General features: G+C 35.7%; 1 protein-coding gene across 1 annotated transcript in view; it reads left to right on the top strand.

Moving 5' to 3' along the window:
- Nucleotides 1–15,388, top strand: part of LOC121416775 — a 32,978-nt gene extending 17,590 nt beyond the window's left edge. Inside the window, exons 2-5 of the mRNA XM_041610250.1 lie at nt 2,575–2,880; nt 7,359–8,926; nt 9,597–9,792; nt 15,060–15,388. Coding sequence (XP_041466184.1) covers nt 2,577–2,880; nt 7,359–8,926; nt 9,597–9,792; nt 15,060–15,388 — 2,397 coding nt within the window. The 5' untranslated portion in view covers nt 2,575–2,576. The remainder of the gene's footprint in view (nt 1–2,574; nt 2,881–7,358; nt 8,927–9,596; nt 9,793–15,059) is intronic.
- The last annotated feature ends 3,312 nt before the right edge of the window (nt 15,389–18,700 follow it).

Below are 18,700 nucleotides of genomic sequence, written 5' to 3' on the forward strand. Positions count from 1 at the left end.
TTACAAACAGCTACTTATATAAATAGAAATCTTGAGTCACTACAAGTACCATCCTGGAAATTCCCAGCTACATCTTTTAAAAAAATCCATCCATATTTTATTGTTCGAAATAGACACCAGAAATGAAATACTTCGAAAATGTGTTTTGCCCAATTGATCGTGGGCCCGGCAGCCGGTGTGCAGCGCCAGATTAACGAGGCTGGATCCCTTTAATTGTTGAACGCCAAACAGGGTAGCAGCAACTCCAATCTTTTAACGTCTTTTTGGTCTGACGCGGCCGGGGTTTGAACCCCCGAAGTTGTAGGAGAAAAACTTTTTGGCGATTCATTTTTTCAGGAAAATGTCCCCCCCCCCCCGCCTTTGGAAAATCCTGGATCCGCCCCTGCTTAATGTGATACGTATAATTAAATGTAAATGATACATTTATTGTTCAGTCTTTAGAGCAATACCTCATTGCAGCTAGTCCAAGTAGATATCAGGTTCCCAAACTAATGTATAATATAGTAACTGTTACCTCATAAATTTTGAAACGTGTAGCGAATAAGGGACTCAAAATTTCTTGTACCATTCTCTGAGTGGCTGTTTTGAAGAGGTAGTTCGCCCTAGTGAATAATAAGAATAGCAGAGAATATATTGGTGAAGGTCTGAGGAAAATCAATCAATGGTCAAGAAAGTTGTTAGAAGTTTAATTTCTAGTACGTGACGTCATATATGGGAAACTGCCCCATAACATTTTATGCACTTAATATAATATTTTATGTATACCATTATGACCTCTGCCATTATTACCTCCGCCATTTTTACCTCTGCCTTTTTTTTACCTCTGTAATTATTACCTCTGTCATTATTACCTCTGCCATTTTTACCTTCGTCATTTTTACCTTCGTCATTTTTACCTTCGTCATTTTTACCTTTGCCATTTTTATCTCTGCCGTTATTACTTCTGTCATGTTTACCTCTGTCATTTTTACCTCTGCCATTTTTACCCCTGCACTTTTTAAAAAGAGCCACCCGCCCATCCCCCTCCCAGGTTCCATGCTCGAGATTCCTTATTTTATAATTTGATGAATTGTCCGACCTCCTTCATCCGTAGAAAAATGGGTTTGATCAAAGATGTCACATTCGATCAGTAGTTTGCGCATATAATACATTAATGATTTATAAAACGAATGCCATAAATAAATTTAAGGGTGTAGACCTGATAAGGTACAATCAACATTAACATTGGACATAGATAATTATCTATTTCCATTTATTACCGCTCATTTTTATTTTATACTTTTTTCCTGCATGCATCACATTTTCCCGTACCTCGGAATATTGAGATGTATGTTAAATAGACCAAGAACATAAGGTTTATCATGGAAATTTTTGGTAACAAGTTGATTTTCACAGGATAGGTCCAGTAATATATCTAGAATAACATACTAAAATTTATCATATATCCTCCTTGAGGGTTTTCCGTAATCCAAAATGGCGTCCAAAATGGTTGCCATTCACAGAAAATGGACCTAACTCACTCATTATCCACCCTAGACATCCAAATTTGGTGTATATTTCATAGTTTAAATGGCGTAAAAAAAGCTATTGATGCATGGTAGAATGAACATAAGTAGACCAGTATACCTAAAAATCATTATCCTAAAAATTATTATCCACCCTAGACATTCAAATTTGGTGTATATTTCATAGTTTAAATGGCGTAAAAAAAGCTATTGATGCATGGTAGAATGAACATAAGTAGACCAGTATACCTAAAAATCCAAGATGGCATCTAAACCGCCAAAGCTTAAACATCCACAACTAATCGATTACTTTACTGTTAGTATCTTTTATTTTGTTTCTATTAAATGGTGCTGAGGGTCAAGTAGTACATTCGGACAAGTTACGAGAGACAGTGGCAAAGTATGTCCAAAAATCCAAGATGGCTTCCAAAAATGGAGTCTAAAATGGATGCTATTATTTTCAAATGGACATAGTACATTTAATTTCTACCTGAGATGGTTTAAAGGGTCAAATAATACATTAGGACAGGTTAAAAGGAGACTCCGTGGTTCAATATGTCCAAAAATCCGAGATGACTTCCAAAAATGGAGTCTAAATTGACGGCTGTTTACAAAAAAAAAAACATAAAAAAGACAGCTTGTAAAAATGGAGTCTAAAAACCAGGTTGGTTGGACACATGCTGGTTAAAACTTTGCCCTTTGCCCATTTTTTACAATGTACCTGCGTGTTGTTTTTGCCAATGTATGACTTGTGAACATTAAGTTTTTAATGTAAACATGCTAATTTCAGCCTTTTGGTTGTGTAACATGCATTGTATTTATACGAAACAAATCATGATTTTATTGACTTGAATTGGTTTCTAATCCCACGACGGAGACATGCACTACCCAGAAATAACACAGCCTCACCAAGGTTTTTGAATAGAACTCATTAAGACTTAAATTCAATTTAATTGAAAGATGTACAATAATGAACGGATGTACATGTAACAAATAGTTTTGTATGTTATTATATTTCAATTTTCCGATTAGATTATAATTCTTCTTTGTTATGTCTGTTATACTACAGCGATGGCAACACAAGGAGATATTCCAGATGAGCTTCTATGTAAACTAGCTGAAGACATCGAGACAGGTGAACAGATGGGGGCCTTGGGACGAACACTAGGATTCAACACTGCAGCCATCAATAGATATGCAGAGACTAACAGACTGGAAGGACGGATCACGTGTAAGGGAACACGTGACATGCTGTTTGACTGGAGACAGAGAGTGAATTCATCCAATCAGCATCCTAGTCTGAAACAAGCTCTGATAGATGCCAAACTAGTCATGCTTGCTGAAACGTATCTCAAAGAGACATTGAATACTCCAGGTGGGTTTTATCCAGACTTTCTAAATCTTTTACATTGAAATAAGAATATTGCATCAGTATGTATCATGAACTTCCCGACCCGGCTCCCCCATTAAAACAGATTTTTCGTTTGGTATATTCAAGGGAATCATGTTGAATGAATATATTTGCTCAATTTAATGATTTAAGAATTAATGCCATAAACCAATTTAGGCGTGTGAACCTGATAAGCATTATACAAATAATGATAAAACAGGGGCGGAAATCAATATTTATTGTCATTTATTACCCCTTATAATTCCCCCCCCCCCACCTTTTCTGGGGAGCTGCATGTTTAAAATGCACGCTCTTCAGTGCGTCCTCCTGATATTTGGTATATTAGTTCAAAAAATAAAATTATTCTCAATGAAATGTATGGAATTAGAAGCTCATATAATGTTCTAACTTTTATAGAAAAAATAATAGGTCTCTCTTCAGTGGGTTTGAATACACAGTCTATTACATAACAGTGGTGTTTTCAGCCCATTCCAAGTTTGCACGCATGCAGCACTGCTGTGTGATCTGCACTTTCTAGGATATCAACCCCTTTTGAACATCTCCATGAGCTAACCAGGCTCATCAAATCATAATCTTGAGCATGTTCAGAAGGGCAAAAACAATATTTGACAGTTCTTTTCATGTTTGATAAAGACAGTGGATTATTTCTGTTTCATGCTTTATTTATGCATTTTTATTACTATTTTTTTACAATAAGCTGTCGTGGTCAAGTTAATTCAATATAACTATTGAAAATAACAAAAGTCATTTTTTCTTATAAAGTTTAATTTAGCAAAGGGTGATTAACTTGTGGATTGCCCTTTATTTTTTCACCTTATTTTACTCATCCATTATTCACATTTTTATCCCACCTGCATAGCATAGTGATACTATAGGCGCCGCTTTTTCCGACGGCGGCGTTAACATCAAATCTTAACCGAAGGTTCAGTTTTGAAATGGCAGCATAACTTAAAAAGTATATGAACCTAGTTAATGAAACTTGGCCCTAAGGTTAATCAAGTATGACTGGACATCTTGCCTGAGTTTTATGTCAAATGACTAAGGTCATTTAGGGTCAATCAGGGGCGGATCAGTTTTCGATTTTGCTGGCAATTTTTTTTTAAAGATATATTGTAATCAGCAAACCTATAGATTATCAAACATTAAAAATGGGGTAAGGGGGGGGGTTAAAGTCACAATTTCTACTTTTTAACAATACACTATGTGTCCTTGGGACGTTTTTCCCCAGCACAAAAGTATTTTTATTCTCCCCCCAACCCCCCCCCCCCCCCGTCACATAAAATCTTCGCTCCTTACGCTGACATATAGCTGCCTATACACAGCAAACGCGGAGTGGGGTCGACTGGTGATTGAGAATATACAATTTTGCTCCTTGATAATTCGTTGGAATGATTACTTCGGCGAAACTTAGTTGGGGCGCCCTGGATAATATGCCTCTGAATCTACCAGAAAGTGTAAAAGTTAGTTTACATTAAATACAAATATGTCTGACCTATACATTTCAGTGAAAACGTACATGACCAAGGCACAATGATAATGCTGCGCACGTGGCGCCCGATATAGGGCTTCATCTTTGAGTGAAGAATAATCTCGGGGATAGACATTATCATTCGCATCGTTGACACTTTCTCTCGCGATCTGTTACTTACAATTTACATGTATTTGCCTTAAAGACGGACAAACGCATGTTACAAAAAACCCAAAATTTCGGGAAAAAATGATATCCAATCCAACATCTTCACACTGGTCACTGCACTGCAACTCCCGATTACAAGTGGTGCAACTTTCCAACCAATCGACTTGCGCGCCCTGGAATTCCGGAATTTTACATATTGCAATGCAGTATGACAGAGGTGCATTTGTGCGAACACAAAGGCCATGAGCGTAAGTTAAAATATAGTTTTGACTAGATCTAGCCCTTGAAATTGACTACATTGTACCAATCCAGTAATATAACCATAAAAAAAAAAAATCCGGCGAAAATAGGGGGGGGCACGCCCGGGGCGCCCCCCTCTGGATCCGCCACTGCCAATGAACCAAGACCGTGTTGGGAAAATCAACAGCAAAATCTTAACCTAAGCTTAAGTTTTAGAAATGTTATCATAACTTAGAAAATATATGGACCTACACGTAGTTCATGAAACTTGGACATAAGATTATTCAAGTATTACTGAACATCCTGCTTGAGTTCCACGTCACATGACCAAGGTCAAATGCCATTTACATGTAGGGTAAATTAACTTTGGCAAAATTGGGGGCATCTGTTGAATTACCATCATAACTTGAAGAGTTAATGGATCTGATTCATGAAACTTAAACATGAAAAATAATCAAGTATCGCTGAACATCCTTTACAAGTTTCAGGTCACATGATTAAGGTCAAATGTCATAAAGGGTCGATGAACTTTGGCCAAATTTGGTGTATTTGTTGAATTACCATCATAAATGTAAGTTAATTGGTATAGTTCATAAATTTGGACACAAGAGTAATCAAGTATCACTGGTCATCTTGTGCGAGTATCAGGACACATGACCTTTCAAAGTTATAATGGTAATTCAACAGATTATAGCGTATAAAATGTGAATATATAGGGGTAATCACGTATCACTGACAAGTTTTAGGTTACATGATCTAGGTTAAATGTCGATTAACGTAGTATTGTATCATTATATGAATGGTGTTTTTTGTGAATAATTATGTTATAGTAGTTTTCAAAGTCAGCACTGCTGCTATAATATTGAATCGCGTGATGCAGGTAAGACTGCCGGATGCATTCCACTTGTTCTTTCCAAGTTGGTGCACTGATTCTCGTTATCTTTCGTCAAACAAACTTAATTTGTTGTGTTTCTTGTCCTTGAGAACATGTCCAAGTTTAAGACTTGATGATCCTAAATATGATTAGGGAATTATCCCTTTTTAGAACCTGAATTTAAAAATGGGAGTTAATGTGGCATAGACAATTGTTACATATAAGAAAAATTGTAAGAGCAATTACATTCATTTATGATAAAGAACATTCCAGAATGTCTTTGTGAAAGCTTTTGTTATGCAGGCTCTCCTATTTAAAAGCCAAGGAGTTTTATTTTTGAATAGGGAAAAGCAGACAATAGATTGCTACACAATAGCCAGCTTGCAGTTAAATGAAGAATAGGATTGGCTATGTTGTTGATTTCACTGAGGTGATTCAAGAATATTTTAGAAATGCTCCAGAAAGAAGGAGAATGTGATAAATGTAGAGAATACTAGAAGTATCTAAAATAGTTGAAATGTGCATGTATAAGGTGACAGTTTCTTCAAGATCATCATATCATACTGGACCACTTCATCGGATCAGATTATATCAGATCAGAACTCAAAGTTCTTTATGTCAGAGTCGAGTTTATTTCCACCTGGAATATATATCTTCTGTGGAATTATATACCCGCCAGCAATGAACTGTATGCAGTTATTTTGAGAGAGGAATTCTCAGTTCTCATCGAGATCATCAACCTGTTTTGATGAACACTCTTCAACCCACGCATTGCTGAGATTGACTGTTAACCATCATCAACATCGTCTTCACGGACATTTCAACTCGTTACAGTGACTCTTGTTATTCATCGTGCTTCAACATCAGTTTCATCATCGCCATCATTAGGAAGGAATTTTCGTTCGCTAAAAAAGGGAAATAAAATTTCAAATTATATTCTTTTTATTTGTTGCAGTGTCGTAACACAATGCAGAAATATATAATGCTGCAAACTTGGAATGGACTAAAATGCCGCTTTTTACGTAACAGAGTGTGTTTTCATAAAACTTCTGAAGCGCGACTAATAACATTTTCATAGAAGTCGGGTCTGTGCTTTCTACTCATGAACATTTATTTGAGAATGCTACCACATTTTAGAATAAATTAAACCCTATGTCAGAGGGATATTTTTTGGAGGGACACGCCGTAGCTGTATCTATTGGTAATTACGTCAGTATATGAAAAGAGCATGTAATTATCAAATATCATTTTCTAATTGACGTTAATTTAACTCATTTGGTGTCATCTGATAGCGGAGACCTTAGGATATATAATCAGCTATATGAACCAATAATATCCTTAAAATTCATTCTGATTAAGGCAGATTTTCTAAAGCTGTAATGGCCTCATCGTGTGTATTATTAATATTCATTGTATAATGGGACTTAAAATATCACTGACGTAGTGAAAATATATCTGCAACAAGTTTCGATGCAAAATATTTTGTATCACTTTCCCTGCCCCATGGGATTGTTTCCTTTTTTACACATTCTCCCGACTTTTATTTTTCACATTCGACATGTTTACTATTTTATTAAATGTTTTCATATTGAACTACCTACATTCATCATGTTTAAGTATTTACTTTGTTTGCAAGCGCGGATATCACGTGGTTTAATTCACTTTGCTCAATGTTTTTGTTACATCTTCTAGATATATACAGTGAGAAAATTTCAGATTCTCTGACTGTTGGAAAATGTCGCTCAATCTTGGAGGATATATATTCGAATCGGCTTTGTAAAATTCAAATGAAACCTTGGGACAAAGATGATTATGCAGAGTTCAAAGGAATGCACACCGTTGTTACCATGGTAAAGAAGGACGCTCGAGGAAGAGATATTAAAGAAAAAGAAATACTGCAAGGCTCTGTTGGAAAGATATTTTCAGCAAAAGTAAACGAAAAGTTTCCATCTCGAATCCTTATTTCGGCACCAGCTGGAAGAGGAAAGACGACAGCTGTCGCTAAGATGGCATACGACTGGGTTCACAGAGAGGAGGGGTCAGGATTAGAAGACTTGCCACTTTTGTTCGTAGTCAAGTTTCGAAACACAAGTCACACTACATCGATTGGAGAAGCCATTATATCACAACTCCTGAGTGATGTTAAAGATCTGACGCCAGAGGGCCTGGAGGAGTTCATCAGACAGCATCAGGGAATCTGTCACATTATATTAGATGGGCTAGATGAGTATGCTGGTATCTCTTCCTCAAGCAATATCATGAGCATTCTTCGCTGGAAAATGTTTATGCAATGTCGAGTTCTTGTAACAACTCGACCTCATCTAGAAGACGTTATCAGTAAAGACGATCTACCAAGGGTGTACACAAAGATGGAAATCGAAGGTTTCTCAAGAAAGAGCACACGTGATTACATTGACAGGTTCTTTACTTCAGTTCAGAAACCTGAGAAAGCAAATGGTCTGAAATGTTACCTCGATGAACTACCACTTATTGAGGAACTAGTCAAAACCCCACTATTTTGCCTCATGGTTTGTCATTTATGGTCTGAAGATCTACTCCACAGTGAGACTTCAACCCAGACAGCAATACTCGACAAAGTAAACGTTTTTTTAATGCACCACGCAAATGAACGAACTGATGGATTATTCACACCTGAAACACTAGACGCAATAATCCACAAACTGGGTAAAGTTGCTCTCACCGGTCTGCTTAATGATTCTAAGAAGCTAGTATTTACCCCTCGTGATTTTAAGAAGATCTCCTCTGTCCTTGGTATGGCTTGTGAGCTAGGGATAGTGTCTAAGACGACTGTATCAAACGCTCACCTTCCTCGAACTAACAAAACAAATTCTACTACTATAGAATTTTATCACAAACTCGCCCAAGAACACGCAGCCGGAAAGTTCCTCGCTGACAAAACAAGCCATTTGCAGCTGAATTGGAAGATCTCTAAGTTAGACCGAGTGCTGCGAAAGATAAAAAGAAACATTGGTGAATATGAAAATCTTCTTCGTTTTGCTGCTGGCACAAATAACAGCCTCTGTATTCGAATAATGGGGACGCTTCTGACAAACAAATATTTATCTGAGAGTGAGCGTTCTCGTATTCTCTTAGATTGTTCGTCCGAGTCAGGGGTTAGCGATGGGAATGTGTCATCACTGGTGCGAAGGTGTGTGACGTCACAAAATATTCTATTGAAGTCACCAACAATCTACACTGCTGTTGGGATGCAAAATCTTCCAAGTGAGCTGAAACAGAAGGTATTCTAATGTCAGTTAAAAATTTCTAAAGAAATAGGACGATGCGAATACTTCATACAGGTCTATTTCATACCATTAATAATCTACACTGTTAAAAAAACCCTGATTTTACAGAAAAATACAAGAAGATTTTGCAGAAAGCAATACCAGAATCATTTTTTAAATTCATGAAACAGGAATTTTCTGCAATTTAACAGAACAGGTCTGTTAGAAAAAGGGGAAAAGAGTGTTTTATTTAAGGAAATTTGTAAGATTACACACACCAAATACCAATTTCCTGTAAGATTACGCAATCTGGTAAGATTACAGGTGTTCTCGAGACTCTGCTGCAGGAACTTCTTTTAGTTTCAGGAAAAATTTTCTAACAGTGTAATATTAACTGATTTAGTCATTTCAGAATGGAAACAAATCAATTGGTTAATCCATGGGGCAAAATGGAAACAGATTGATAATGACAAGTAAAAAAAAAAAGGAATTAAAAGTCCGTTTTACTTACTTTGTGTTTATTATAGGACATAGTCCTATGATATATAAAAAATAAACGGTACTCTATTTTCGAAATAGTTAAAAGTATAGGTGTTAATTGTGGCATCTAATACCAGTGATAATAGATAATTCTTCTCTGTCTCCGTTCTCTACTCACCATTCCCCCTTTCATGTTAATTTACAGGTTCTTTGTGTGAAATTCGAGCATTCTGTTCTGACAACCGTTGTGACAGATGGACTATGGAGATGCCTTAAATCATTCCCGATGCTAAATCATCTAACCGTCTCAGACACATCTATCGATTTCCCTCCATCTCCTTCTGAGCTACCGTCCATCACAAGCCTATCAGTTAATGGAGTGACGTCACAATGCTTTAAAGGTCTGATTTCAACGCTCCCTGGTTTGACAGAAATGGTATATATCGATTTAACTATCGATGATTCAGAGAAGGACATAGCTAATATTACATCTGTTCTCCGTCGGACAGGGGGACAGAAGTTCGAACGAATAATTCTACGCAAAACTCCGTCATCATTCCCGTCACAGAAGAGTCCTTTCCAGAATGAGACAGAGGGAGAACTGAGCCTGCTATTCGACATATATGCCATGAACATGCTTATATTGGACAGCGCTGGACATTCGGAAAACAAAGGTCCTGTTGAAGTCTTAGAGTCGTTTGCATTTTTGGCATCATTGGCTCAACTGGAACTAAAGTTAGTTGTTATTTTTAGTAAAAACATATCGTACATGGCTCAAAATCCACCACATTTCTATCAATACACCATGCACAGTTTATAAAAAGTTGTGCGCCCTTCTTAAAAATGGCTTTTTCCCTACTCTCAATCAATGATCATTTCCGTTCGCATTTGCAACTACGTCCACAATTTTCAAATGAACGATTGTCTTTATGAGCGAAGAGAAAAAAGTAAAGCAATGACAATAATATTGATAATTTTTATTACGCCTATACTAAATAACTGTCATCACTTCATTTTTTTTTTCATTTCTTTTTTTATTACACATTGATTAAGTTTGGAAAATTTTAATGTACTTATAGTACCTGTTTACATCGTGTATCGGAAGAAAAAAAACGTGGACCTTACAAGGTAAAACGAATTCTGTAGTATACTGCATTATCATGACGATTAAATCATTTGACCACATGGTTCATTTATTTTACCGAACTTTATGAATTGGAGGCCCAACTGGCCATTTTGCCCTCAATAATATACATTTTATGGGTCTATTAAAAGAGCAATCTATCGACATGGGAGATTTCTATTAGCCATTTTTCGTTACTAAAATTAAATCAGATTTAGAGATCATAAGGCTATCGATATGTTTCCGACGACACGATTTTTCCATCAAATTGACATGTCATAAATTGACATTTCCTCTATTATATAGATTCCTTGATGGCTGGTCTTTCAACTTCGAAACGACGTTTCGGGTAAAGGTAAGCATTGATTGTTTTGAAATTTAATGATATGTTTCACGAGATTCGCTTTACCATTAAACGATCATTTCAATCAATCCATAATTGTATGAGCCCAGCATTAAGAAAAGAATAACATGTATTAAACTCAATTATTATCCCCTGTTCGCATGCAGGTTTTATTTTTAAGTAGAATATTTCTAAATACGTACGTATAATTGAAGGGAAGATTTTACCATAAAGATCTTTTTTAATTGTAGAAAATTAATTTAAAATATTGGTGAAGGTTGAGCGAATTCCATAAAACATGAAAAAGGGTATTAATAGGAGTGGGCTATGGGTCAAAAATATTTTTTGTGTCATTTCAATATGGCAACAGTTTTTTCCCCTTATAATATGTTTGAACAAGAAATGAGAATATTTTTTGTGTTGGGTCCGAGAAAAAAAGTATGCCGGGCAAGAGTCCATTACCCCCCCCCCCCAATCAAAGTTTTGGCCACGAGTTCTGTATTTGATGTTTTTCTCTAGTTTTGGTGTTTATGCGTTTTTGGTAGAAGGCAGTTTGTTTTTCCTATAATTAGTATTTTCAAACCATTATTTGATGAGTTCAAAGGTGATTTCACCAAAATTTTACAAATTTTTAGAGTTTTTTTTTTCAGCCAAAAAGTAGGTTTCATCGTCCTGGGGTTCTTGGATATCAGATGATACAAGTTCAACAATAGCAAGTAGCTTCTTATAATAGCTATATTGCTTTTATTCCTCTACTTTGGGTTCTACAGATTTTTGCGAAACATCTTATTACATAAAAAATGTCAATTATCCATTGGGGCTATAGAGCTATATAGCTATGTACGATATATACTGCACTGCATACTTGTATATCCATGCATTGACCACCATGACATAAAACACGGCCTGTATGCATACGTGCATAGACTATACTGTCATAGAAATAAACTCTTAGGTTTAGAATTGGATGCCTCAGAAATTGAAGATATGTTTTGTCTCGGATACCGAAGATATGTTTTGTCTCGAAAATTGAAGATATGTTTTGTCAAATATGCTAATTCATGTGCGGAGAGACGTAAATATAATTAACGATGGATTATAGTCAACCACACGCCATGGCATTTACACTGTAGCTATTCTGGGCCCCGTCTCTTAAAAAATTACCATTATGTTAATTTTGCCGTCCAATGGTGACTTGCACGGAAACTTGATTCTGATTGGCCCTTGATCAGCATTACCATGGTACCTGACCCCATAAAAATAGGCCGGTTATACACCACATCCAGGTTAAAAAAAACTCAAAATGAAGAAGATATGGTTACAATATGATGTACGTATATGATATACATCTGGTGTTTATCATGTTTATGTGCAATTTATGTTGCATCTGGTTTTATCATGTACATCAGCTGACAAGCAACCAAATTCCCAATTTCCAATCTAAGTCTTAATCTCATGAACTCATTTTTATGACACTATATACAGGCCTTGTTAAACATGTTATATGCCATGGTGGTCAATGCATGAATATATACAGTGCAGTATGTAGAGTGCATTCTACGCTATAGCCCCTATGGATAAATGAGATTTTCTTTTATTTGATATGATATATTTCCCAAATAACCCCAAATTTAGAGGAATAAAAGGATACACAAATGAACATGAAGCTACATAAGCTTCTTGCTACTTTTCAACTGGTATCGTCAAATATCCAAGAACTACAGTACGATGAAACCTACTTATGGGCTGAAAACGTGCTTTAAAATTAGTAAATTTAATGAAATCACCTTATAATTCTACATTATTTAAAAGTACTAATTTTAGGAAAAACAAATTACCTGCCCCCCCCCAAAAAAAAAAATATATATACATATATATGTATATATACTAATATACTATAATATACTAATATATTAACCTCGAGACAAAAAAAAATATTGTCATTACATGTTGGGATAACCTAAAACGAACACTCACAAAAAATGTTGCCACATTAAAGCCCCAAATCACACATTTATTAGCCCACTCCTAGTATTAAGCTATACAATTTCGCAAATATGACGTCATAAACGAACAGCTGCCCCATTATTGTTCCTTTTGAAATGGGTGCAAAATGATTAGTCTATTTGTTTAACATGTTTAATAAAGGTACAATAAAACCCATTTTAAATTTTCAGAAAAAATGACATTAGCTTGCCTTTTTGACCACGCAATACGAAGGAAAGTTGTTTGCATACGGCAGTATGACGTCACAAATCCCCCCAAAAACATCCATCAATAATGTTCTTTCATTTTGGGGCTTTTTAGCAATAAACTTTTGTCAAGGTAAATTTTCCTCGTAAACTGTTAGGCAGTTTGACTACCCCATGCGTAGACAGGATCACTTTCTCTAATATATACCCCCCCCCCCTTCGAGATATGTTAACTGCGCCGGGGAATCAACATATATCTTTCGCAATATTTCTTTTTTTCCATGTATAATATTTATCCATTTATTTATCATTTTGTTTGTTCTTTTTCGAGGGGTGATTCACCAAAGTATTCTGGTAACTAAAGAAGTTTGCTGGTAAATTAGAACTAAAATAAATTCGCGATAGTTCAAAATAATTTCTTCATGCTGGTTTAAACTAGGACTCAATGTCAAACGTCAAGTAACCGCTAAAATAACAAAACAGACATAAACCATCCGTTACTAACAAAATTCAAAATTACCAATGACCCGAAACATAGGAATTTGAACTTCACTATAAATACTTGAAATATCGTGTTTTTTTTTTTTTTTTTGGGGGGGGGGAGTTAAAGCAAGAAGTATATGAAGAGAGTAGTACGAAATTTTATGAAATGTCGAATGCAAAAATGTAAAATCAATGAAGTAATCTCGAACGTGTTACAGAACGGGCAGAACATGTTCTCGAAATAAAGACATTACATTTTTCTTGCCGAAATAAAACGTTTCGAGATGTCTAAAGATTAAATCTATAAAACCGTTATTCTTTTTCACTAACTAGCAATATATACTACTTAATTTGTTAATACCTGTAGCATCTATCCACCCACTAAATAATGAATAATAATCACGCTTGAAAAAAATTATTATTCATTTAACATAACATTACCGTTTTTAATATATAGGGGAAGGCGGGGTAAGTTGTGACAGTTTTTGCTTTTTGCATGTTAGAATTGATATGATTAATAATCTTGTCGAAATAAGTACCTTGCCTTGAAATTTCATTCTTCTGAAATATTTTCCACCTATATATAACTTTCTACCCCAACACTGAAAGTCATCGTGACCTTTGAAAAAACCGATGTCAAATGGCTCAACTTGCCCCATATATGGGGTAAGTTTGAGCCACCTTCTGGGGTAATTTGAGCCACAAAAACTATGTACAAAATGTATGGGGGAGAACCAGCATGTCAATTTTTTGTTTTAAGTCTTTTCACTTGCTAATTTTCTATAAATACTAACATTCTGTAAAAGGAAAAGAGCAGTCATGTCAATTTGCTCCTTTGAGCCTGCATTTAAATCGACTTTTATGGTTTGTTTGTTTTTTAAGATACATTACCATAGCAATTACCATGGCTCAACTTACCCCATGCTGTTTGGCTCAACTTACCCCAGTCCGAACTTAGTGCGATAATTTTGTATCCACACATTTATTATGCATCCATCATATAAAAGACTGTGACAAGAATGAAGATCCATACCTGGACTAATAATGTTGTTATCATGTCTTTATTATATTTAAAGATGTGTGTGTTTATAAAGCACTTATCTATTTCACACTCTTTTTTACTTTTTTGGCTGAAATTCACATTTTCCCTCTAAAAAACTACTTTTTGTTTCAAAGTTGGAAACTATGTGGTGGGGTTAGGGGTTACGCTATGGGTCATCAATACATGACACCACCACAATGTCTGACTCATTCATTATTGGCCTGGGGCTGGTGGCTCAACTTGCCCCTATGCTCAACTTACCCCGCCTTCCCCTACACGAATTTGTTTTCATTTTTTCCTTCAGATAACCAACTGTCAACTGTCTCCAGAGATGACTACGAGAATATGGTCCTGTCTGAGTTCCTTCACCTCACTGAACCATCTCAACATCTCAGACTCATCTATCGATTTCCCTCCATCTCTTCCTAAGCTACCATCCATCACAAAGATAACAACTAAGAGAGTGACGTCACAATGCTCTGAAGGGTTAATCTCATCACTCCCTGCTTTGGAATATATCCATATCACTATCGATGAGGCAGAGGGAGACATAGCCGATATCACGGCTGGTCTTCGTCGGACTGGAAGACGGAAGGTCACACGGATCAATCTTCAGGCACCGCCACCACTCCCATCACAGAAGAAGAAGACCGTTTCAAGCAAAACAATGAGAGGACTGGGTCTGCTCATCAAGGAACATACCAAGAACCTGAAGCAGCTCTATCTGTCTCGGATTAAGTGTACAGACGAGGATGACTTGTTTTATCTCATTGAATGCTGCAGACATGTGAAGACGATGAAATACGTAGGGTAGGTTCTTGCTTTAAATATTTTTTGTTATTATTCAATTCAATTTCAATTCAATTCATTTATTTGACATCCTTTAAAAAAATCATACAAACATAGGCCTATATACAAGTATACAACAAAGGAGTAAAAGAATTTAAATTACAATATAAGCAATAATACGAAAATAAAAATGGTAGAAATATAAAAGAAATGGAAATAAAATGCAGCGGATGTAGGAATTCAGAAAGGCCAAAATTAATAATAATCATAATTATAATAATATAATTAACATGATTAAGGTACATCAATCAAAATCAGGAGTTTGATTCACAAACAGTGTTCATAATACAGTGCACTTTATTTTTTAGATTATTGTATTAAGGTGTCGATCAAAAGCAGTTGTCCTATTCATGTACTAATAGTATGTAATGTCTGTAAATGTCTGTAAAGGCTATTTACAGACATTACATGTAGAGCGTTGTGGCCCAGTGGATTAGTCTCCGGACTTTGAAACAGAGGGTCGTGGGTTCAAATCCCAGCCATGGCGTAGTTTCCTTCAGCAAGAAATTTATCCACATTGTGCTGCACTCAACCCAGGTGAGGTAAATGGGTATCTGGCAGGAATTTATTCCTTGAAATGCCATCGCGCTGTAAAAAGGCTGCGAGGCTAAAGCCAGGGTAATAATATCCAAGTACTTTAGAAGCGCATAGAGACGTTATTTATAATGTGTTATGCGCTATACAAGAACTGTCTATTATTATTATTATTATTATTATTATTTAATGATAATTTTTGGATGTAATGAGAGAACAAAATCTAGCATTGATAGAGTTGGATTATGATTTTCTTAATCATATTTATCATCTGTTAGAATTATCATTGAAAATGATATGACAGGTAAATCAACAAGTTAACATAACAAGAAGTCCCCATGCATTGCCAATGTCAGGATCTCCATAGCATTAGTGATCGCAATATTTGAATGCTCATAACGTTTTTTCTCAAACTTTCGTTGATCTGTTTCTTAGACTTTTCTGTTTTCACACAAACTTTGTTTTAAAGGTTTCATTCTCTTTGAAAATATTAAACCAATTATAGAATTTTGTAAACATTAAAAACCACAATTGAAATGACAGATTAATGCTATTTATTATTTCCAAATTCAATCTCATAAGAAATATTGAATACTCGATAAGTTGGTGTATTCCCCCCCCCCCAAAAAAAAAACATTCTTCCATCCAAACGATACATTCCAATATCACGAGCATATCCACCTCAACCATAAACATATACATACAAGACACGCAAACATTTTGATACACATTCCCCATCTTATTTTGATTTCTTACACCCGTGACTTTCTTTCATGAATATAGGCTCCGGAAATGTGGGACGATGTCGAATGGTAGGGTGGCTTCTTACCTCAAGCGTCTTGACAGAAAATCATCCAACGATCTCCAGCTATATGTTTTCCATGTAAGTCACATGCTCTGCCTTTGCACTATGTTATTCTAATGGCACATTATTTACACACTTCTATCATTAGTGACAGTAAAGCATGTACGTGTCAGAATAAATCGAAAGATAATTCAACAGTGAAAGATAAATTAATGCAATTTGAAATCTAATATGTAGTAGTAGCTCTTTTCTGATTCACAATTCACTCAACTCTTATCAACGAAAATATATGGAATTTTTAATAAATTTTTAAAATGTTTCTTAAAAGTCAAGTCCACCCAAAAAAATGTTGATTTGAACGAATAGAGAAAAATCAAACTAGCATAATGCTGAAAATTTCATCAAAATCGGATGTAAAATAAGAAAGTTATGACATCTTAAAGTTTCGCATATTTTTCGCAAAACTGAGATAAGCACAACTCAGTGACATACAAATCAGACGGTCGATGATGTCGCTCACTCACTATCTCTTTTGTTTTCTATTGTTTGAATTATACAATATTTCATTTTTTACAGATTTGACAATAAGGACCGACTTGACGGAACCATACACTAACAATGCTAATTCCACATGTTCATGGAGGAATTAATAATTGTTTCACTTGACAATGAGGAGAAAATTAGAATACTTCATATTTCTTTCATATAATAAAATACAAAAGAAATAGTGAGTGGTTGATGTCATCAGTCTCCTCATTTGTATACCGACCAGGATATGCATGTAACTGTTTTGTGAACTTAAGCCGAACTTTAAAATGTCACAACTTTCTTATCTTACATCCAATTTTGATGAAATTTTCAGTGTTATGCTTGTTTGATTTTCCTTATTTTATTCATATCAACTTTTTGCTGGGGCGGACTTGTCCTTTAAAATATTACGAATTTAAGGAAGATTTTGTGTCTTTGCCAAGGTTAGTTCTATTTTAAACACGTTTTGTATTTGTATTTGCTGTTCTTTGTGTGATCTTATTTATTTTGCCTTTTATCACTGTTGTTGTATGTATTTTCGTGTTATGCAAACGTAAAATAGATTGAATTGAAAGCAGGCAAAACGCGTTAATATGAAAATATTTACCATGATTTTCTTATTTACGAGATAACTGGATATACTCATTTGATTTGCTAGTTCATTACGATTAACTTGCGTGCCGAATATAGAGTACACAATTTTCCTGCGCGCGCGCTGCATCTCCCTATTAACGCACTATCCCAAGATCATCGCGCAATTTGGCGTCCATTTCCTCTCATGAGCCTGCAAGCGAGACATGTTGCCACGCAAGGCGAGGGGTCGGTGGGAGGGTTCAAATGAGTATATCCAGTTATCTCGTAAATAAGAAAATCATGGTAAGTATTTTCATAATTTACTATCAATAACTGGGATATACTCATTTGATTTGCTAGACCAACACGGATTCAACGTGAAGGGAGGCATGTCTAGACTAAGAAGTGCGTAAAAATAGGGAGATGAAGACACGAAGGCCGCTGCCGTAAGGACAGAGGAGGCAAATAAAGCCTCGTGTAAAGAAGTCCTTAAGAACAAGGAAGTGAAGGAAAGAAGAGCGTCAATAGGCGGTCCTCAAGAAGTCGTAAACGACGATTCCATAGAAAGAGCCCAAGAAGAATGATACTATAGTATCATGGGCCCTCGGCCTAGTGTCAGGAGAACATCACCAGCTGACCAGATCATAAGATTCGGATTTTGTTTAAAATTTTAACAAGAATCGTGATCGGAAAACTGAAGCTTTTAAGGTTCAGTAAGTGATCAATCGATCAATCTGAGAAGGCGAGATATCTCAGAAGCCTCCGCGTGGGAGAAAGCGCCCAGATTCGATATCTGTCTCAAATGCGTGAGGGCAGAACATCTGCAGAATTCTGATA

This window comes from Lytechinus variegatus, chromosome 6, assembly GCF_018143015.1.
Source record: "Lytechinus variegatus isolate NC3 chromosome 6, Lvar_3.0, whole genome shotgun sequence".
In the NCBI taxonomy this organism is placed as follows: domain Eukaryota; kingdom Metazoa; phylum Echinodermata; class Echinoidea; order Temnopleuroida; family Toxopneustidae; genus Lytechinus; species Lytechinus variegatus.